Here is a 24,308-nt window from a genome sequence, read left to right as displayed (position 1 = left end):
TTCCATTACATCTTTCTCTTCTGATTTTCTTCCTGACCACTCTTTTTCAGTCCCTACAGGTTGTCCTTCTATTACATATTCCAAGGGGGGCTGTTGTCTGCCCTCTTTTTTGTCTCTGTCTACACGTTCTGCCTGGGTGATCTCATCTACTCCAATGGCTTTAATAAGCATTAATATGTTGACAATATTCAAATCTATATCTCTAGGCTAGATTTCTCTCTGAGCTGCAGATCTTAGAGCTGACTGCCTACTGGGGACTTCTCAGGGCTGTCCATAGACACATCAGATACAATGCATAGGAAAATGAGCTTATTGCCTTCTACAAAAACCTACTACTCTTCCAGCGTTTCCTCTTTTGGTGCCTTTCACTCACATTCCCCTAGCTGCCCAGGCCAGACACTCCACATTCATTTTCACTCCTTCCTCCTTCTCATCTCATGTACCGTGTTTCACTTCTTCCTCAATACTTTTCAAATGCATGTTTTCTTTCCATTCTTAAGATGAGAGCCTCCTAAACTAATTTCTTGTCTGAATGAAGGCAACAGCTTCCTAAATGGTTTCCTGCTTCCAGGCTGACAAGTCCCTACCCTCACCTATTCCACTCTCCATTTTTTGTCAATACGCTTTATAAAACATACATTTGGCTAAGTCATTCCTCTGCTTAAAACAGTTTAATGGCTTATCATTACTTTCAAGATAAAATACAGGTCATATAGGATCCTTTATGATCTGTCATTTTCTTCCTCCTCTGCTTAAGCTCCTATAGCTTTCCCTCCCTCCTCCCACCCCCACACCTTATGACCCAGGCTCACTGGACTAGTTCTAAGGTTCATAGGTACAGCGTCTGTGCTTATAAGTCTGATACTCATTCTCATAGGAATGCCTCTTCTGCGTTGTTTACATCATTAACTCATTCTAAGACTCAATGCAAGCATCAAGTCCTCCAGACAATCCTAACTAATCATCCATCACCCCTCCTTGCCTCTCATTGGTTCCCTTGGCATTATGTGTGTCCCCCTTCTCAAGCACTTGTCAAATTGTATTATGGTTTTTCCCACCTATGTCTCTTACTAGTTTGTAAGCTCTTTGAGTGTAGGGACCCGTTGTTACTGATCTCTGAATTTAGCGTCTAGTAACTCCTAGTACATGATAAACTTATGCTAAAATATGTTGAATTACAAATGTTTTTTTAATTTTAGTAACTTTTTGCTCAGTGGAAAGAACTTATATTTAATCCTTTGTTGTTGAATAAAGCCAACAATTAAAGGCATAAGTGCGAGAAACACAACCAGTAAAATAACAAGGACTCTACCTTGAGTGGAAATACACCCTATGTGAACTCTGTGCTGTGTGTTATTTTTTCATTTTTTTCTCCCAAAGCCCCAGTAGATAGTTGTATGTCATAGCTGCACATCCTTCTAGTTGCTGTATGTGGAACGCGGCCTCAGCATGGCCGGAGAAGCAGTGCGTCGGTGCACGCCCGGGATCCGAACCCGGGCCGCCAGCAGCGGAGCGCGCGCACTTAACCGCTAAGCCACGGGGCGGCCCCTGTGCTGTGTGTTGTTAAACAAACTGAGGATCAGCCTTGTGGGAAGTATTGATGAGTTAGAATACATTTCATGAAAATGCCATTTCTACATAGGATTCCCTTAAGGCAGTCCCATTAAAAATAGCATCGGGATTATGGCAAATCATATCACTCTTTGCTCATAGATAATTTAATTTTTCCTTATTTTTCACTATGCTGTGTATATATTTAACAGAAGATTGACCTTATAAATTTGAATATCAACTTTTTTCTATCAAAAATAATTAAATCTAAGTCTTCTACGCGGCTTTATTCATTCTTTCAGTTCCCTCAACTTTAGAAAGCTGCAGAGAGTTACAACTTGCTGGTTGATGCAGAAGGATAAGCCTACAACGATACACATGAATGTGGCCACCAGGAGAAGTAATCGTTCTTTATTAGAAAACACTCCTCAGTGGCTGAATCAAAGGCCTTTGATTCAAAGCCCATTCAAAGAAACTAACAACCAGATAAACACAGAAGTCTCCAGACTGTCCATGTGAAGCTTAACTATGTCACATGTGAAAAGGCAACTTTATAAACATCAACACTACTACCATAGTGGCCAATGAGCAGCCAGATGTGTCTGGAATAATATCCCACAGCTTCACATCTGGGTCTCATTGTTGACTCCTACTTGTAGCTTTTCTTTTTTACACTAAAAAAATATTTTAAATTATCTGCCTTTAAAACTCCTTTAGAAAACAGGGAGAGTTTTAATAAAATACCACTGAAATGACAGTGAAATGGTGTAATTTCTATAACTGGGATCATAAGTCCTAAAGATACTGATTTAACTCGAATCTCACACAAGTTTCTCTGATTTTGAAGTCTCCTCTAGTATGTCTTTTTCCGTTGTTTGTTTGAACATAACTAGTTGTATTTTCTTACTCTCCAATAAAAGTAAATCTCTGAAGAATTATTTAAACCTTAAATGTTAAACTTATGATTTTAAAAAGAATATGAACAATAATGAAACTGGTGATTATTCATGGGGCTGGATTATCCAATATTTAACCTAGGAGAATTTTACTAGAATTTTACCCAGAAATTACCAGATCTGCTCTCAAGTTATTTGTTCTTATAGAGAAATAGAATCTGACATTTATTGGAGAGGAAGGAACCAACATGTTTTATGTGCCCATTGTATGCCAGACACTGAGCTGGGTAATGTGTTACCTCATGTAGTCCTTGCAATCCTCTAAAGTAGGCAATGGTTTTCCCATTCCTAGAGACGAAGAAGCCAGAGTCCCTGGTAAGTAACTTCTTCTGAGTTTTGTTGCTAATAAATGAAGTGAGAACCTTGCTTGAAGTCTGTGTGGCTTCAAAGGCCACGTTCCTTCCAGTCCACTGTGGCACATGTCAAGTGCCTCCTATGCATACGTTAGGCATTGCCCCAGGTGAAATGTGGAATAAGAATGTCAATAATAACAGGCTTTGCTTGATAGGAACTCACCCTTTAGTAGAGTGAGGTAAGACACACGTATGAAGAACTATAACACAAACATAAAAGCAGAACGTGATATGTGCTAAGATGGAGGTATATGCAAGGTTCTATAGAAGTACAGAGGAGAAGATAACCATTTTAGTTGGAATGGCGTGTGGCAGGGAGAGAAATTGCAAAGGACTTTTGAGAAGAAATGAGACTTCAGTTGGGCCTTGCCAAATGGGTAGGTTATTAGGAGAGAAGACAGAGGAGAGTATGGACAAGTGTACAAGTATGGGTGCAGGAGATTTCTCTTGGGCATCTGCCTGTTTCACAGCGATTCTCCCATCTTCCCAGGGACAGTTAATTCATTGCAGGGTTGATACTTGACCCAGCTGGGCAAATCACATTCTCTAAGCTGGCTACTCTAAATTTTGAACTAAGACCCAGAACCCATGGGCTGGCAAATGAGTCAGGTTATGACAGATCCTATTGGTGAGGTCCCTCAAGTTGCCCAGATTTCTACTCTTGCTGAGTCCCAGTTCCTCATCTTTTCTATGGATTCCCTATGTACACTAGTGGCTCTCCAATAAATTCCCCTTTTTGCTTAAGCTAACCAGAGGTAAAGTTTTCTTACCTAACACAGTGTAGAAGAACATGTTCAGGAGACATCAGGTTGTAGCATTTGGCTGGGAGGCAGGTTATGTGAAGAGGTAAAGAGGAAGAAAGGGCTGGAAATGCCTCAGGGCATCCTCACAGAAGTCACTGAGTACAGGCTAATGATTTTAGACTCTACTCTGGGGATGACAGGAGTCATACTCTGCAACTACTGCTACTACTACTCTCACTGCTATGTCACATTTACTGAATACTTTTTATGTACTAGATTCTTCTTAAATGCTAAGTGCTTTAAATACATTAGCTCACTTAGTATTCACAGTAAACATGTGAGCTAGGTATTATCATCACTTTATGAATGAGGAAATTTAAGCGAAGAGAAGTCAGGCAACTTGCCCAAGGTGATATTGAGAGCATATAAATAATCTGTACAAATATTAATCTGGTAAAAGTACTTATAATGAATCACCAGTGTAGAGACTTGAGATAGGAAGACCAGTTATGAAGCTATTTCCTAATATGAGCAAGAAGTAGAGGGCATGACATAAAGTAGACGTCAAATCCTCATGTTAGTGAATTTGAATTGGCGTCAGTGGGAATCTTGTTGCTTCTGTAAATTTGATTCAATTTGGCAACGAGGTGAGCTGTCAGAGATTACTTGGGTTTGTGTCTTGGATGAGTGCAAGGTTGGAGGATGCAATCTATATGTGAGAGGAGTGTATATGGTAGAAGCGAGATCATGAGTCTGGTTTTGCGCAAGTCTGGAAAATCTGTAATGTGGTATATGGATAGCATTATTGATCCACTCTCCTACACAATGTTCAATGAATAACAAAGTTGACATCATTCCCTTAGTGTCCAAATTTCTTCCAGGGAATAATGGTTGGTGGATATTTTGCAAATATCGAAAAGTTAAAGTATTCTTGTTTAAGAAGCCCAGGAGATAAAGAAAAGCTATGCAGAAACCTTACAGTCTCTTCCTTTTTTCCCCCTCATTTCCACTCTGTTCCACTCAGGTAATTATCCTGGGCATACAACGTCACTACTAGACTCCAAGACTGTACCTTTATCCTTCTCTTCTTTCTTAATAAAATTAGATTGAATCTAGATCCATTCAGGAAGTCTCCTCATCCCATAAGCATGTAAAGTTGGCCCTTTGAATCTCAAAAAAGTGTTATGATGTAGGAGCTGAGGGTTCCAATTCCTTTTTCTCATACTCCATATAAAATACACTTTTCGGGATTGTAAACCTCTTCCCCACAGTGTAGATGCACACGTTACACAAAACTGGGGAAAAATAAATGTGGTCTCTCCATGGGGGAGTTTCTGCCCTTTACAGTTTTACTTCCTGCACAAAAACATCACACAAAACCCTGTGTGGAAACAAATCCATCCATGGGCAATATGGCCCATCACAAGCTGAGGCCAGGCAGGGACCAGTCCCACTGATGCCGGCCCTGCCGCCTCCTCAGGGAGCATTATCAGCCGACCCAGGAATACAGTAAAAGTGCCTCCGAGGAATGCGTCAGATAAGGTTCCTGTGTAATTGCCAAAGTCTGAACAAGTGAACAAGCCAAGCTAAGTGTTTCCTCAGGCTTGGATCTGATTTCTGTGTATACACCCAAGTGTGCTCACAGACCACCCACAGACTGGCGGGAAGAGGCTGGGCAAACCCTGCTTATATTAGTCTCTGCACGATCATGAACTGCGTGCTCTGTTGTTTGCATGTAAAAGGAGATTCAAGAGGAGAGAACACTCGCCCACTTGGTGGCTGATGACAGTCCAGTTGTGGGAGATTACATTCCTCTTCAGTTCTCTTGTTCTCCATTAGGATTACATGGGGCCCTTCACATCATCTGTTTTACTGCTCTACCTAGAACACACAGTTCTCCCCTCCGTTGGTCTAAATCTCAGTCTTCTGAGAAGCCCTGTCTGACCAGAGACAGATCTCGACCCCACTGAACTCTGAAAGCACTTGCTATCTGCCCACATCATTCAGCACTTATAACCTCTCTTGGTTCCAGATTCAAAAGCCCTTTGTGGGAGGCAGTGGTGAAGAGAAATGCCTTGAAGTGCTGAAAGTCTTGGGTTCAAATCCCCATTCTACCACATCCTAGCTGATCTTTAGCAAGTTACTTCGCTTCTCTGAGCCTCAATTTCTTCAGCTATAAAATGGAAGCAGTAAAAGCGGATGCCATGAGGGTGAAATAAGGTAATGCCTCTAGAGCAACTGGCACAGTGCTTAGCATATAAGAAACACAAATTAAAAGCTAGCCATGATTATTATTCCCAATAAAAGCATAGACTACAAGAAAGCAGAAATCATGCTGTGCATAATTGCCCAGGACTAACCATTCCTATTTCGCTCATTGCTATTATATCATTGTCATTGCAGGAGGGAACATAGCATGGTCATCAAGAACATGGGCTTGGGGGTCAGACGACCTGGGTTCAAATTCTGGCCTCACCACAACTAGGCTGTGTGCCTTTGTGCACATTATTTAACTGCTCAGTGCTGGGTAAATTGTCAACTAATTGAGTTGGCCATTCAGCAAATTGGCTTTTGGTAAATTTACCTGCTTTCACTCTGAACGCCCCACTAAAGAGTTTAGACTTTTTCTTACAGGCAATGAGGATTTTTAATCCATGGAGTAAAGTGATCAGATTTGCATTTTAGAAAGATTATTTGGCAAGATGTCCAGAGGGAAAACTATAAGTTGACAAGTGTGGATGGAGAAAGACCAGTTAGAAGGTTAATAATATTAAAGATGTAAGATGATGAATATATGAGTGGATAAATGGACAGTCTTTTTTTTTTTTTTGTGAGGAAGATAAGCCCTGAGCTAGCATCCATGCTAATCCTCCTCTTTTTGATGAGGAAGACTGGCTCTGAGCTAACATCTATGGCCAATCCTCCTCCTTTTTTTTTTTCCCCCAAAGCCCCAGCAGATAGTTATATGTCACAGTTGCACATCCTTCTAGTTGGTGTATGTGGGATGCGGCCTCAGCATGGCCTGACAAGCGGTGCCTCGGTGCGCGCCCGGGATCCGAACCCTGGGCTGCCAGTAGCGGAGCGCGCACACTTAACCGCTAAGCCACGGGGCCGGCCCCTAAATGGACAGTCTTGGTGACAGATTAGGTCTGGGAGATAAGGGAGAGGAAGCTGCTAACATTAGTAATGAAAGTTCTGCTTTAGGCCCTTGGGTATACTGCTATGGCTTTACCATATAGAGAATGCAGTAGGCAAAAAACGATTTTGGATATGTGGAAATAATGAGTTAGTGATTAGTTTGAGATTCTCTGGGGCATCTGAGTGAATCTATCTGGTGCGTAAAGTGGAAGTCAGGAGGGATATTGGGTGGGAGATATAAACAGGCTGCCCACATGGTGGTTGAATCCATAGCAGTGGAAGAGATCTCCCACAGAGAGCATGTCGGGAAGAAGAGTAAAGGTTAAGGGCGTGACCACCAGGATCCCAAAGGTTACAGAGGGAAAAGAAGTCTTGGAGAAGCCTGAGAACTAGCAGAGAGTAGAGTTGTGGAACTCAATGGAAGGATATTGTTTTTATTTTTATTTTTTATTTTTTGTGAGGAAGATCAGCCCTGAGCTAACATTCGATGTCAATCCTCTTCTTTTTTGCTGAGGAAGATTGGCCCTTGGGTTAACATCCGTGCCCATCTTCCTCTACTTTATATGGGATGCCGCCACAGCATGGCTTGACAAGTGGTGCGTCGGTGCGCACCCAGGATCTGAACCTGTGAACCCCGGGCCACCGAAGCGGAGTGCATGCACTTAAACACTGCACCACTGGGCCAGCCCCAGGATATTGTTTTCAGAAGTACAAGGAAGTCAACTAAGGCAGATGACAAAGAGAGGTCAGGGAAGATGAAAGCTTAAAAATATTCATAGAATTTGACAAGTGGGAAATGACAGGTGACCTTAATGAGCAGTTCCATGGACAGAATGGCCTGGCTTCTTGTCTGGTATCTAGCACACAGTGAGTACTCAATGTATATGAATAACAGAGCACAAAATATAAACTGAAGCCTCAGTAAAATGAGAGAGAAAGCCAACAGGCATAGAAGAAAATTGTAGGTTAGTGAATATATCCAAAGTAGTGGAGCAAATCTCTTATTTTTTACTCAAATGCCATGAAAACACAAGCCCAGTTTATCCCATCCCAGCAATAATTCTTACCTGGAGAGACCAGTCCATACAAGTGACTACTCGATGCTTGGACCAATGCTCATCATAGAACTGACGATTGAAAGAAAGGTTGGCTCCAGCCTGGACATCCCTAAGAGGGTTTAAACACCAAAGACAAATATGATGCTTCAGAATGGGGCTTTATCTCTGCTGCTCATATTGAAAGAATGAAATGGCTAGAGCATGGTACATAATACTCTCTGAAGCCAAAGCATCAATTTAGATAGCACACACTGATCATGAATAACCGAACTAATGATGGTCTCCTTTATGAAAGGGTCTCTCTAACCTGGCACAGAAAAGGTTTCCACGTGTTGTTCCAAGCCTGGTATGAATTGTCAATTTGTTTCAGGTTCTCATCTTGACCAGCCTAAAGCATTCTCCTCCCCCTCCTAAGCTCTATCTTGAAGCAGAGTTTACTAGAAATCTCCCAGCTATCAAGGGAGCACTTGGAGATTTTTCGATATTAATACCACCTCATCTAGCCTTAGACCAGAAATGATATGCACATTTTTATTTACCTGTAATTTCTGATTGACTGTAGTGGTTGCCTCCCTGCTCAATAGCAAGTGATAAGTTGTACCATAAGACAGGCATGGTGGAGAGTGGGGGATTCACCAAATGTATTAGATGCTTAACATAGACCAAAACACAGACCAATCTAGGAGGATTACATTTTGGCCAGTGTTTACTTGGCTGATATTCAACTGGCCACAAAACCTCCTTCGAAGAACTCTGCACTCGTCATGCATTTGCTCCACAAGACTGAGTGTTTAAATTGAGTAATGCTTGTTCTGTGCCAGCAGCTTTTGGATCTGCATGAAAAGCTGCCTAACTTTCTCAGGCTTCAGTTCAGGAATTCCTCCACACTCACCTTTTTTTCCGTTCATTTGCTTCATTCCATTGGCTTGCACCCTGCATCACTTGTCTTATACAGCTCCTGTTTGGACTAGGTGACTTGGCTTCAAACTATTTACTTGGGCTCTAATCAGCTGACTTATTATGACTTGTTTTTCCCTGCTAACCCTTCCTCAGCTCCACCATTGCAAACTCAGGCAAGAGGTACATGCACCCAAGTAACTACCAGGAACCCAGGATAACACTGGGCCAGGCACCCAGAGGGAAACAGGACCCAGAAAATCACCTGAGCCATAGAGCAATGGCTTTTTAAAAGAAAACAAACATCTCATAACATATATATTCAAAATATTATTGTCTTTTCAAAGCAATCTAATGATGCTGTCAACTGTTTAGAACATTTTCAGAGCTCCCTTTTGAAACTGTTTTTAGAGCCTCTGTTATGTTCCTTTGAGTGTCCTCAGTGATGATACTTTGACCTTTGAGAACGTATTTGAATTTTAGAAACTGGAAAAAGTCAGGTGTGATGAAAAAGGCAGGTGATCTCACCTTTTCATATTGCTTTTGGCCAAAAGAAATCTGTGGCTAAAACCTCGCTGTATCTATATCTTAACAAAGCTCATCCAGCGTCTCCTATTTTCCCCATGACGATGGCTGACAGCCACTGCCTTTTACTACACAGAGAAGGTCATTGAGGTCATTTGGGGTCATTTGCTTTTATTGATTAGTTATTTTTGTTTCAGCTGTAAATATATTCCTGCACATGCATTTCCTAAAAGGCATATACGCATAATCTTACGGTATCAAAAGAGGAAAAAGTTTTCAGTGTCTGTTCTCTGTCTCCCACATCAGTTAAGGTCTCCCATATCTCATGTTTATTTTCTTCAGCTTCCTGTTTGCTTAGACATCAAAAATATACCTATTGGATATAACACAAATCTCCTTACGCTGCTTATAAGAATGTTTTCTCAGAGGACAATGTACATGACTCTGCCGGTCTCCATCACCTGGACTGTTCCCCAGATATCAAGTTCAAAAGCATTTCACGGAAGCGCATGATAATTACAGGGAAACTCTAAGACAGAAGTTATAACCAAAGCCCTTAGTCAAAGCTGTTCAAAAAGATCAACCCTGGAATTTCATTCTCCTCTGATTTGTTAGTTTGGGGTTTGCCTAGCCAATACATAAATGAATTTAGAATCACCAGATAACTTATCACAGTATTTTTTTTAAAAAAAATGCACACAAGAAACTAACCCATCTTTTTCCTCTAACTCTCGACCACTATAGTCAAAGAAGATGTCGGAGTCTTCTGCCAGTGCTCTCTCAATTACTCGTATCGTCCGATCAAAAAAGATGAGAAATTCCTCTGAATGAAGGATCTGCTGTTTTTCTTCCTCTGTCAGCTCCCTTGGAGGGGCTTTTTATGTAAAAGAGATTGTTAGGAAAGAAAAAAAAAAAACAATTAAACATTTCAGGAGGAATCCAACTCTGGAATGATACTACTTAACAAATGTACGATAAGACACAGTGAAATAAACCATTGTGAATATCGATTCCAAATTACTCCCAAATTCACACCAAAGGTTTCTGAAGATGTCTCCACTGCCAGTTTTACAAAAAGATTTCGTATCTGGACTAATTACTACTTTGAAGAGTTGACAAAGATTACAAACGAAACTAGATTGGTGATTTTTAGCAATCAGTTCTGAAAGTTATTTTCTTTAGAACTGAACTTGAAAAACAGCTCAAATAGTACATACCAGAGACATCTATAAAACTATGTATATTAGACACTATTATAAAGCTGCACATATTAAATGATTAAGAGTTATCTATAAAATGATCCAGACAGCAACTTTCTTCTTTCTACTGGATACACTCATTTTATTTTAGATGGTTAGTTGGTAAGGCTGACTTATTGTTATATAGATTCCACTCAAAAACTGAAACATGTCCTTCCAAACCTGCTTTCTCCCAAGATATCTTCTGCTTTTAACCAAACACATGGAACATGTCTTCTATAAGATACCTCACAACAGTTTTTATACCTTATTTTTCTAGCATGATTAATTTTATCAAACTAAATTTGAAGATTTGTTTGAACATGAGGCTTAACCAGCAGTGTGTCATAGTGTCTGAGAGTCAGCTCACCTGAGAGTCATGATTAGGTTACACAAACTGTTCCTTCAGTAGCAGGGGTTACATGAAACTATAGAGAAAGGATTAGGGACTCCCCTGGCTGAGAAACCCTCAAGGGCAGAAACTGCCAGCCGAACGTTTGTGGTTCTTCGGGAACGCCAGTTCTATTCTTGTGCAGAGAGCCTTCAATAAACGTTTGATTGATGACTCTTTCAGCAGGACCAGAAGCTCCCGAAGTTTAAGCTCCAGGAGGAGGGTCGTGCATTACAAGCCCAGGTGGGGTCTCTGGTGGCATCACTCACCCACAGGCTTTCCCAAACACTTCCAGGACCATCCCCACAACCAGGACTGATTTCTATCTGGCCACATAGTCCGAGGAATCATTTAGGTGTAGTCACCTGCGGTACATTTTAGGGAAGTGTTATTTGATTTGATTAATGGTATCTTAAAGCCATTGTCCTGAGAAATCTGAACTGTCAAGAAGCCCTCTTGCAGAGCCATGGCAATAGATCTCAAGTTTTTTTTTTTTTTTTGCTGAAGAAGACTGGCCCTGAGCTAACATCCATTGCCAATCCTCCTCCTTTTGCTTGAGAAATATGCGCCCTGAGCTAACATCTGTGCTAATCTTCCTCTATCTTGTATGTGGGTCGCCACCACAGCACGGCTGCTGACAAGCGGTGTAGGTCCATGCCTGGGAACCGAACTCGAGCTGCTGAAGTGGAGCGCACCGAATTTAACCACTAGGGCACAGGGCCAACCCTTGATTTCAAGCTTTTAATGTTCATAATGTCTCTCCCCTTCTAGCCTCCCCTTCCCTGCCCCAGAACATGATGCAGGTGGTCTGGAGTGACTCCAGAATCTGTATTTGTACAAGAAACTAGAATGATTATAATGTAGTTGGTTCGCACCTTGAGAAACACTCTCCAGGTAATATTATAACAAACGTGATTCATCTACTACAGCAAGAAGATCGTCTCCAAAAACAGTTCACTCTGTAGTTTCTAGCAGCTCTAAATTTAGTTAGAAATATTTCTTTGCTGCTAACGTCTCCAGAGCCCTAAATATGCCCGTGTGTATTGGGACTCTCCAAGAACCTTCACCAACATCTGCTGAGCAATGTTGACCGGATACCAGTTTGAGAGATGATGAAGCGGGCAATGTGTAGACCGTAAATCACAAGAAGAACTCTACAAAACCAACCTGGAATCCAACATTTACTCCGCCATTTGCTGGCTTTGATTCTTCAATCAATTAAAGTTTTCAAAGCAGCAGTTTTATCTATAAAATGGAGTAATGATACCTAATCTTTAAGTCTTGTTTAAAGGCTCAAAATAAATATACTGGGCAAATAGTTAAGAATTCAATAATTAGCAACTAAGGAGTAATTTATTGGTCTACTTTCTAAAACCCCCATAAATGAGGCATTTGAATTTTTTCACCCTTATGTAAGTTCAAGAAAAGAGTAAAACTACTAAATGTAACTAGGGAAAAGGAAAAAAAAAAAACCCTACAAAACGCAAGGTTCACTTTGTTTTGGTTAGGACTGTTACATAAATAAATAAACTTCACTAAACAAGGATACTATAGGGCCAAAAAGAATGTCTTATTTTAAAATCCACATTCAGCCTTGTCACTGTTGATGGATAACTTGAGCTACTCTTGAAATTAAGCAGAGAAATAAGATTTTTTGCCCTTTATTCCTTTTTTATGATATTAAAAAATATCTTTTCTATTCTCTGTTTATCTTTTTGAGCTACTTCTATTTCACCTGTATCTTTCCTTACAGGTCCATTACCTTGAATAAAAAATAGTATCTGTGTAATTTTCTGTAATTTTTTCTTCTCTGTAGCTTATTGTCACTTTGATCTCAGCTTTCAAGACACAACTTCTTCTCTAAGAGAAACATAAATGGCTGATCAAAGTGTATTTGCAGAGGCCAAGTTCAGGAAGGTGAGGCAGTAGCCTCTCCAGATATTATGTTTGACAATACAATATTTGGCTTGAAATTAAATTGCTACTGAAGCAAAACAAAGGATACATTTTATATTAGGCTTTGATGTCTAACAGGGATCAAATGACATGATTTGTTAGCACAAAATAATAAGATGCATGTGCAGACAAGTACTCTTTTAAAGTCATAAACAATATTCAACTTAGGAGTTAAATAGGGAAAGAATTGTTTTTGATAAAACCCCCAAACCTCCCCCATTTAAAAATCTTTAAATTGATAAGTGTTGTTACAATGTAACGAAAGCATAACGGAGTATCCAGGAACCACAACCAAAAGCTGTGTTCAGAGATAAAACGTCTCCACACATCATATTTCATGAAAGAAAATTGGTTGATTAATGGAATCCACAGGGTTCAAAATACAAGCATAAACAATTTGAATCAGAATTGTATTACTCCAGGAGAGACCCCAAATTCCCCCGAAATATCTGTTTCTGCAGCATTTTCCTATCCCTGGAACCTAATGAATTATTTTCAACATGTTCACTGTATAAAAAGGTAGGAATTAATTTAATAGCAAAAGGCATATCAGAGCAAAACATGGGCATTGATAATTTTTGATTTTTCTTACAAGTTAAGCAGAAAATGCTATTATAGCAGGTTTGTTTATTTTTGCAACACAAAACATGGAATATTTCTGCCAGGAGCTAACAGTATTTTATGCACTTAAAACAACCTTTTTATAAAAATAAAAATTCATTATGAAAAGCAGAAAACATGGATATGACTTACATATGATCCAAATAACAAGACAATTTTCAGACTTACCAAAATTTAACTGAACAGTTATATTTAGCTTGCAAAACAAATATGAAAACAACATACTAAATTCATGAAATTCAAAGTTTAGAAGACTGCCTAATTTCATGAATTCGTGGCCTGCAAAATTAAACTCTAGTCATAAATTTTATTTTAGGGTCTACTTTTTATTCTTTTTATTATAGAAATGTTCATTTCTCTTGGTTTTGTATATGAAAATACTTTTTGATGTGTCTTTCATGATGATTCTATCCTATTTGTTATGCCTCCTTGAGTTTTCATATTGACCTTAATGTCTACTTTTTCAGTTTCTTTTTAATTTACCCTATTTAGTAATACTATATCTTTTGGTTTCTAGGGTTTGGGGGACTTTTTTTCCACCGTAAAAATGTAAAATTCATAATGAAATTCACAATTTACATTGAGTATTTTACAATTTCATTTTTAGGTTAAAAGTTATTTTTAAAATATCTACGTCAGAAATGTCTTGCCTTGTTTCAATGATGTAGCTTTAAATTTCAATATCAAAAATTACACTTGTAAAATATTTTTCAGTCTAAAAGATAAAAAATAAATAAGTAAACCCACGTAGCTTAAATATTAAATCAGATTAAATAGGGACAGTGGCTCTTAAGGGAATTTTACAGTGAACTCAGTTCATAAACAACAGCAGGAAAACCAAACCAAACTAATAAAGAAGGATATCCTTCTCTGAAGTTAATGTGAAGTTTCTGAGTTAATGCGCATTTACAAGAGTTAGGTTTCCAATTCTGTTGTTTTAAATCTCCAGACATGAAGATACTAGGATACTCACATAGAGAAATTTCCTAAAATTTGATTAAAAGCTAAAACGTACCTGCTGTTTTTCCCTACTCTGTTGCGGAAAAAAAGGGTGAAAATAGTAATAAATCAAACCCGTATTTCTTTACTGTTTAATGCATTTTGATGTCACATGGGCAAAAATGTCAAAAGCTCGTGAGCAGATTTTTTTCCCATCTCCCTCTCACCACTTTTTTTTTTTTAAACTCCAAAAAAGGCCAGATTTCTCAAAAATGTGTTCCCTGGTTTGAAACTGTGTATGTCAAGTTTCAGCCCAGAGCGAATTTTTATGGCTGAGTAATAAATCCCTGAAACTCAGGGTTCCTAATGGAAGTGCTGACACAGCCCTAACCACCATGCAGCCGTGTGAATGGCGCCACGATTATATCTGCTGGAGATTCTTTAAAAAGTTTGCAAAATACTGTCTTGCTTAGAAAAAAAGCTAGAGAGAGTTTGATGCCAACATAAACATGCTTTTAACCCATTATGTGCTAATTTGCAGAAAAGCCATTAATAAGGCACACAGCCGGCAGTAACAGGAAATGTACTTTCAAACTTCTTTTTGACTTTTAACAGGACTTTAATCAGTTCCATGAAGCACAAGTAACAGTTAAAACTGGAGGGTGTTTTTACTCAGAACTTAAGAAGGAGGTCGCAATGCTTTGCCAGAGAACACGATTTGGAGATTGGGGTTGTGGGCAGGAGGAAATCTGTGCAAAGACTCACAAAAGATACCTTGGCTCCTTATCACCCAGTACATCTTAAGGACATTTTGCAAAAGGAAGAAAAGAGTGTTTTAATAAATCCTGACTTATTTTGTCTCTTGCTATGCCTGTATTAATGATATTCTACTCACCAGCTTTTTAAAAAAAATATGTTCTTATCAGAACTTTAAATATGAAATCTCTTCAATCAAATCCATTTAGAATCTCTTGGAAAGAGTAACTCTTGTACCTTCTGTGGATGCCCCTGTTAAAGATGCTGAATCTATTCCCTGCCCTCAGTCATACCCCAGAACTTGACAGCTGTCAACCTCGCTCAATGCCTGAGCAGGTTGAAGTGAGTACATATGACCAACATGTACCCATTCCTACTAAGTCCCCAGTGACAACTATGCGCCATGCGCTGTGCCAGAGCTACAGGCATGTTTAACATGCAAAAATCAAATGAGCTTCTAGTTAGAGTTACATTGATCTCTATTTGGGACACAGTAGGAAATATGGAAGTATCTTTTTAATCTACATTCCATTCTCACTGGCACTCCATTTGTCAGTAAGAATGACAATTTCAAAATTCTCTTTTGTCTCCATAGGCTGAGAATCTCAAAGGGACACAAAATGAGGTTTTTAGGGAAACATCACCTGCAGTATTTCTGGTCTTTCTCTTTCTTTTCTTTTTTGCTTTCTTATTTTTGAGACCCAGTACTATTACAGGAGGATAGCATCATGGTGAAATGTACTGGCTTGGAGTCAACTACAAATCCTGGCTCATGTACTTACACATTACGCATCCTTGGGTAAGATTTCAAACCTCTCTCTTTCTAGTTCTTTATCTATGAAATAGGGAAAATAACAGTATCTGGTTCAAAAGGATGTTGTGAGCAGGAGACAATATCTCTAGAGTGCTTAGGAGAAAGCCAAGGACGCAGCAAGCCCTTAATAAATGTTAGTCATTATTATCACTGGAACATGTAAAGATTGCTTCTCCTTATTCAGGCAGAGTTGTGAAAGAAAACTTTTAACAATACAGTTAACAATCGTCACTGTTAATGTTTCTATGTAGATCACATGAATAAACTTCAGAATTTATTGACAAAATAATTACATCTGCTCCTTTCCTTTACTGTTATCGTTGAGAATATATGATGGAGTGAACCAGATAACATGACAATTGATAACAAGCATCTTATTTTATCACTATTTAGTAATAATTTTACTGGAATCATGACTGGACTTGTTGCTGGAATTGTGGATGGTTTATATTTTATTTGTTTCTACAGTCAAAAAATAAGTGACTCTTGCTTTGGAGATTACAGTTTATGTTGCTAAATGTAATGTATTAAACAATCATAAAAAACCTTCCATATAGGGAGTGTACATTTAATTTTTACTTACCCCTATAGTCCCTTATGTTGGTAAAAAAAACCCAAAACAATAAAATGATGACAATTTATCTTCCTCACCGTACCTTCCTTCACCTCCTGTTTTTTGTCTTCATTTTCCAGTTCTGAATCGTTGCCAACTTTAGGTTCCACCATTTCTTCATCTTCCTCATCATCTACAAAAAAGAAAGAGAAAAATGCATTTTCTTTGCTTCAAATCAAAGTCTTTGGTTGATGGTGGGAGGTAGGGGCAAAGGGTAAAGTTCCAATCATTTAGGGCAACTTCTAAGTAAATCAGCCCACAACGAATGCCCAAGATATATGTTCATGAATATATGAATAAATTATCTCCAAAAGGGGCCTCTTTGAAAGTCTCCCCAAGTTGCTGAGAAACCTGCCTGGAGTCGGCACCTGCTGCATCCACCTCAGGCCCTCACCACATGGGATGTCTTGGAATTGCCACTCTGACCTCTGAAGCTTCTTCGGAGATGGCCCAGGAACAGATCTTAAAATGTTTCCACCTGGGGCACATTCTCCACAGGGGACACCTGCTGTACAGACGACTCGTTTCCAAGTTAATTCTCACCAAATTAATTTGTTTTTGACCCACAGGAAAGGGTTAAATACAGGTCTGACCCCAGGTCAAATGCCATTGGCAAGTAAACAACCAGGGATTGGGCCCCAAAAGTCATTGCCATTGGCCAGGGAGAGAGCAACCAACCCGAGATGGCATTTACACCTTCAGAGCAGCTCATGCACTAATGTAAATTTAATGAGCAGGAAGAAATGGACCCAGTTGGCTACCACTGCCAGATGTCAGAGTGCCCTTCCTGCCCTGTGCAAACGTGTGCTCCCTCTCTCTCTGCTCTCAATCTGCCTTTCTTAGAGGCCCCTTTCATTGCACAGCATTTGAAATCATCAGTCACAATGTAGACGTAAGGCAGAGTCAAGGTGTCACAAGAAAATTCAACTTACAGAAATAAAATGATCTAAAAAATGAAAACTTGCTTTCACAATTTTTAAATATATTACCTTTGCTCTTAAGTATTATATTCACTGTAGGTTATTGGTTTCATTCGTTCAAATGAAGTTTAAAAGAAATAACTTCATTTCCTTCCTCTCCATACATTCATTGATGCATTCATTCATTCAACAAATATTTACAGACTTCTATAAGATCTCAAGCTCTATGGATAGTCCCATTTCCATCACAATAAACCCTGAAATTTACATCAACTCAAAATTTCAGCACCAACCACTTAGAGAATGTATTATAAATGCATACCTAAATGCCCAAATAAATATGTATAGCCTGAAAAGCAACTCCAGAAGTTTTGACTATATTAAGCCAGTGATTTGTGGAAGGAATATTAATTTAAAAAATATGGACGTATAAAGTATAACATTGTAATTTAGATATTAAAATTTTTTAAATATGAATTTTCATTAAAATTCAGTACTTTATATGCATGTGTGTAGATTGTGGAACCAACCTGGTTACTTTATAACCACACTATATACATATTGGTAAGACTTTAAAACACCTTTAAGGAGAATTGTCATTTATTATTAACACATTCAAACATTTATTATTAACATATACCTATGAGGTAAAAAGCTGCACTTAAAATTTTGAAAAGAACACTGAGCTACCCAGAGTTTTAGAGAAATATACCTTTAAAATGTTAAGTTTTAAATAACACATCTAACTCCTTATCCACATATAAAGATATAACTGCTATCTACCCATTAAAAACCTGCTTGGAAAGTCCTGATCCAAAGTCCTAACACTAAGCCCAATGAGGCACTAGCTGGAGAGGTTTCCCCTTCTGGTAAACCTTGGATGGAGAGGCAATTTTCAAAAGGCCACTAATCTGCTGGGAAGTGGCTCCATTTCTGAACCTTCTAGAGATGTTTCATTAAATCTAACGGGTTCAGCAGCCATGCCCTGACACTTACTAAATACAAGTAAATACAAAGGTGATGAGGCCCATGTTATGGTTTGAATTGTGTCCCCTCTGACAAATTCATATGTTGAAGTCCTAACCCCCACTACCTCAGAATGTGACACTATTTGGAAATTATTGCAGTTATTATTGGAGTTATTGCAGATGTAATTAGTTAAGATGAGGTCATACTGGAGAAGGGTGGGCATTAATTCAATATGACTGGTGTCCTAAAAGGGGAAATCTAGACACACACTCACACACAGGGAGAACGCCATATGAAGATGAAGGCAAAGACTGGGGGGATGATTCCACAAGCCAAGGATGCTCAAGACTGCCAGTAAACTACCAGAAGCTAAGGAAGAGACACAGAACAGATTCTTCCTCACATCCCCAGCCTTCAGAAAGAACCAACCCTGCCGACACCTTGACATCGGAATTCTAGCTTTCAGAACCGTGAGACTTCAATTCCTATAGTTTAAACCACCTTGTTTGTGGTACTTCGTTACGGTAGCCCTAGCAAACTAATAAAGCCAGTGAAGCACCTGACCGCCTACAATCTTACAATCTAGTAGAAGAGATACAGGAGATATAACACAATAATATCTAAGGCAGTGATGAATGCTTTACTTGTATAATTTAATTTATTTATCAGAACTTGTTACCATTAGCCTAGTTTTATAGATGAGAAGACAGTTATTTTCCCCAAAAAAATTCCCAACCACGTTGAGCTTCAAGTTCTGTCTGGTTCTGCCTGCTTTTGGGTCTATGATCTTTAACCATTATGGGTACTTCCTCCCTACCCACAGTATGACATGAAACAGAAATGCCATGGAGAAAGGCCTAAGGTACAAGCAGGTGTGATGTTCAATGGTAGTGTACGGAGGGGTGTGTGGAAGCTCTTTGAGGTTGACATAGCATGGACTCAAAATGGATCACTCTTCTACTTCCAAGAGGTGAGCACATGTGAGGCTCAGCTGAAGAGAAGTTAGGTTTCACATCCTGGAGAGCTATACATACGGATTGTTTAACTTACCAAGAATATACATGCTACATCCAAATTCTGTACTTATCTACATTTTGGAATCCACTGCCCTGAGACCTGACCAGCAGTGCTTAATACAAAGCATTAATTCCTCTGGCCAGACGGATTCACAATGTGGGTGGGAGCAGCACAGCAAGGAAAGTAACTGATCTGGGTTCCAGGCTAGAGTCTACCGTCTGCTAGCATCTTGATTTTACACAATTCACAGAAACTCTCTGAGGCTCTGTTTCCTCATCTGCTGCACTGGGATAATAATCCTTTCTTAAAACACAATGTTGTCGTAAGAATAACAAAATAAAATAATTGATGTGAAATTGTTTCTTAAACCACCAAGGGAGTTGCGAATACTTGTAACTGCAAACAAACGTTGCCTTAACTTTTATGTCAACAAATACTTATTGAATATTTACCGTGTGCCAGGGGCTGGGCATACAACAGGGCACAGGACAGACAAAAAAGTCTCTTTGCTCATGGAGGTTCCATTTGAGTTAGAGGAGACAACGGCAAACAAATAAATAAATGGAACATATTCTGTGTCAGATAAGTGCTATGGGGAAATAGAAAGCCAGAGCAGGAATTGGGCATTCTCGTAAGAGGAGAAAGAGTTGAAATTTAGAATAGAGTGGTCAGGAAAGGCCACAGTGAGGTGACATTTGAGAAAAAACTTCAATGAATGAAGGAAACGAGCCACATGAAGATCTTTGGGAAGGAAGACTAATAACAAATAGATTCTTCCATCGCATTCTGTGGATACAAGGGGTGGAACGAGTCAAGGTCTAAATTAATTTACTATCAGTTCCACTATGGAAAACAATTGTGCTCTTATCAGAGCCACCTAGTTTGTACATTCATGCCATCTGGTTCTCAAAATGAAGTAGGTTTCACCAAATGACTTGAATTAGTCCGCTTTAAATAGTATCAAGTTCTCACCTTTCACAGATACAGTATACAGGTTTTTATTTTAAACATTTATTCCTGGAAGAGTCAAAAAGCAACATCATGACAGAAATTACCATTAGAGCTTATTGGAAAAAAATTATTTTATAAGGGCTCGGCTATAAAAAGGGCCAGGTTCGTGATAGCAGTGTGCATGTTTATGCATGAAGTATGTGGGAAAATAGCAGGTTATCTAATTCTTTAAATAGAAAATCCTTCCCCAGAGAATATGTTTTCAATGAGTTTTCTTTTTTAAAAATCTTGACAAATATTTATTGTGTTTATAATATGTACAAAATCCCATAATGAGATACTGTGAATGACAGAGAAACAAATTTAAAAAATAGTACCTGCCCTTTTAAAGTGGTTACAAACCAGTTGTAGGCATTAATTTTTAGCGGCCACAGAATTCTTTGTCTATCAGCCTTTTAAAGACATAAAGTAAGTCTTTCAGTGGATTTGTAAAGGAAATAAAACACAAGAGACTGGTTTGTTTCTCCGCATACTGAGATGTTTGCCTTGCTCAGCAAAGAGAGTATATTTTTCTTTAAGACTCTGGTTTCCTTTCTGGTGCAATTGGAATTACTTCTGTTGAAACCATTTTCAAACCAGTTAAATAACTTTAAAGAAAAGGATTTATGTAGACCCGCTACAGACTACTGATATATGAGTTGTGCCACTAGTTCATACCCGGTTACATTTCCTCTGAGATTGGAGGAAAAAAAAAAAAATTACCACCCATGTATGGTTTCCTGTACCAGGTCCACACAAGAAATTAGGCTCGTGGCAGAAGTTAATTACCTGTCAGGCCAAGGGGCTAATTTCAAACAATGGCATCTTTTAGACACATTATTTTATTTAGCACCCAAATTCTGCTGTCTGCATTTGCTGTATTCATTCCCTCTAGTTGGAAAAGTCTTTGGTAACCACTATGCTCCTTCCTTCAGATTTTCTGAAGGTCTAAGAATGAATAAGTGCATGTTCGGCAGCAATCACATAGAACACACTTAGCACCAGGCCTGACCTCTGTATGAGCTCCGGAAGGGTTAGTTTCCTCTACCAGTCTGTGGATCAGAATGAAGCCAGTTTAGTCAATTTGAATATGCCACAGTCCTCTGCCTATTGACCTGCTGTCATGGTCTCACAAATTTGAGACATTGGAAAGGGAGTGCAGTGAACGTTTGTCACTGTTTGGCAATACAGTATCAAAACCCCTTTCTGTCTGAGGGGTATTCCCCTTGTAGTACTGTTGTATAGGTGACATGCTGGACCCTACTTTCTTCTCCTGAAGCCCAAGGAGAGCCATTTTCCTGCTCTCTGTCTCCTGGTGACCAGACACAGGTAGGATCTGGGCAGTCAGACTGGATGCTCCTAACCGGGGCTCTGTCTTTGGAAATAGGAGGCAAAGCCAAGAGGACAGTTAGGATTCATTTTGGGTAACATGCCATAGTAGCAGCAGTGGCCAGCATGCTGGCCAGATTGTTCCAGAGGTCCACGGTCTGAGTTCCCTTGGTCTTTGTCCTTTCTCAAGCCTGTTCCTTCTGCCTCCTGCTGATTCTGTGAACACCAGATTTCCTTCCAATAAATCTCACTAGAGGTGGTGTCAGCACCAGATTTCCTCCAATAAATCCCACTGGACTTGGTGCCTGCTGCTTGCAACCAGAACCCTCAGCGACGCAGGCGGCCCTCTGTGAAGAGAAGGGCTTGTGTTTTACGAGGTCAATGGGTTCTCGCTTTCCCCTGCTCTGTCAGGGCCTGCAAAATCCCAGGATAAGAGGGTCTGAGTGCCTGGCCTGAGCCCCTGCTGCCTGTTCTTTGCTTTTCATGAGGGGGCCGTGGCCCCTCCATTTACCACCTCATGGAAGACCACTAAGTCTGGTCAGGTGGAGAAGGGCAGCATGGAGCAGAGCGGGCCGATTCACTCCATCCTTCTTGACTCCAAAGGGCCTCTTGCTGCTGCCAAAAGTGGGAGGCACAAAGCAATTACCACAGGACTTCAAATCGAGCAGGCCAATGACTGTAAGATGCACAATTACTTTATGTACAACTAAGGAAAAGGATTACCGCTAATTAAACTATCACACATCATCAATTCTAACATGAAAAATTGTGAATGTTGGAGTTGATAAAATAATTTGTGGCATAGAAATGAACAGAAACTAGCTTCCAAGAAGGGATGGCAAGAACACAGAGTCAGTTCTAAACCAAGCTCACTACCGTGCTACTTGCAGAGAAACAAAGGCACTTTTTTGTTTTTTGTTTCTTAGATGTATTGCTTTCAACTTAAGAACAAACGCCCCAGCAGCTCTCACATAATTCTATGTATAGCTATTTCAGATGGTGATTCTTTTTATAACGTATTTTAAATTTTTCAATAGAAAAAAAAGAGTTAATCTCTTGAATTAAAATTTGTTTTTGATATAAAAAATAATTTACTTTAATACAGATATTCTTTGCAGTTCTGTCTTTGGCCTCATCTCATCTCATAGCAAATGTCACTCTGGATAATATTTACACCTATATCTTCCATCATCACCCACAACTGATATCTCCAGCCAAGATATCCCTTCTAGGCTCCAGATTCTGTACTGCACATGCCAACATGAATGTCCCACAGGACTCCTCACACTCGACATGTTCAAAGCAGAACTCCTACCTTCTGCTGAGATCTGCTCCTTTTATTGCATTCTCCATCCTGCCTAATGGTACCACCATTTACGTGGGTTCACAGTTGGACACCAGAGTACCACCTTCAATTCCTCTTTTCCATCAGGCCCTATAAGAAGGGGTCTCTAAGTCCTTTCAATTCCTCATCCAAAACCTCTCTCAAATCCACCTCTTTCTTTCCTGCACTGCCCTAGTCCATCATTACCATCTCTTGCCTGTAGTATTAGAATAGCTTTTTGACTGATCTTCTACCACTACCAGTCTTGCTCTATATTTCTAATAGTTTCATTTTTTATTTAAAAAACTCATCTATATGTCCTTTCTCCACCTAAAAATCTCCTATAACTCCCTATAAATTTCAGTATAAAGCCCCATAACTCCTTGTCTCTTCTACCTCATCTTCCATTCTAGCCAATGCACAATCACCCAATGTCCCTGTGGGTTCATGCCTCAAAGGCATTGCACATTATCTTTTGCTGCCTATGTTGGTCTTCCCTCCAATGTCCAGGAGGTGATTATTACAAGCCCTTTGTGATACAGGTCCAGAGTTTCAACACTTCTTCCCAAGAAGATTTGTTGACCCCTTCCATTGTTCCACCACTCCACCTTGTATATATCTCTGTGACAACTCATCTCATACCACTTGAAATTAGGTTTATGCATCTGTCTCCACAATGAGATACAAAAGTCTCTCAAAGCCCTACTCTTATTAGTATCATCAATGTCAAGTACTGAAACTAGCAATACCAAGATAGCTGATTGTTCTGGAAAGGTAGTCATGAACCACACTGTGTAGGACCTTGAATGACAGAACGAGTTTGGATTTCTTTCTGAGGATCATTATCCCCCTTTTAATAAACAAAAGTCTCATTTAGTCCATAAATACTATTTAAAATTTCAAAAGGAATTCAAGGCACTGGTGATGTTAAATACGGCTTTTGAAACCTCACTTATCTCCTTCCCAGTCAGGCCTTCATGCACATTTGATGTATCTCTCTAAGGGGCAGCCTGACACTTGATGAAAAGTATTGCGGCCAACCAGCCCTGTAGAGAAACCAGAGGCTTTTAAAAATACAAGAGACAAGGTCTGATTTTGTTTAAGAATACAGAGGCAATATCGAGGCTAGAGGGGAGTGGGAAAGCCTAGAATGAGGGAGACAGAAGGTGAGCTATACTCATAGTCCCAGCAACAGATGATGAGAACTTGA

At 39.5% G+C, this 24,308-nt stretch overlaps 1 protein-coding gene across 1 annotated transcript in view; it reads right to left on the bottom strand.

The window, feature by feature from the left end:
• Positions 1–24,308, bottom strand: part of DYNC1I1 (dynein cytoplasmic 1 intermediate chain 1) — a 262,800-nt gene that overhangs the window by 102,664 nt on the left and 135,828 nt on the right. Inside the window, exons 5-7 of the mRNA XM_058525886.1 lie at positions 16,593–16,682; positions 9,933–10,095; positions 7,809–7,908 (exon numbers count right to left, since the gene is read on the bottom strand). Coding sequence (XP_058381869.1) covers positions 7,809–7,908; positions 9,933–10,095; positions 16,593–16,682 — 353 coding nt within the window. The remainder of the gene's footprint in view (positions 1–7,808; positions 7,909–9,932; positions 10,096–16,592; positions 16,683–24,308) is intronic.

The sequence above is a fragment of the Diceros bicornis genome, chromosome 3 (assembly GCF_020826845.1).
Source record: "Diceros bicornis minor isolate mBicDic1 chromosome 3, mDicBic1.mat.cur, whole genome shotgun sequence".
Classification (NCBI taxonomy): Eukaryota; Metazoa; Chordata; class Mammalia; order Perissodactyla; family Rhinocerotidae; genus Diceros; species Diceros bicornis.
Note: the sequence above shows the minus strand (reverse complement) of the source record. Positions and strands in the feature narration are given on the sequence as shown.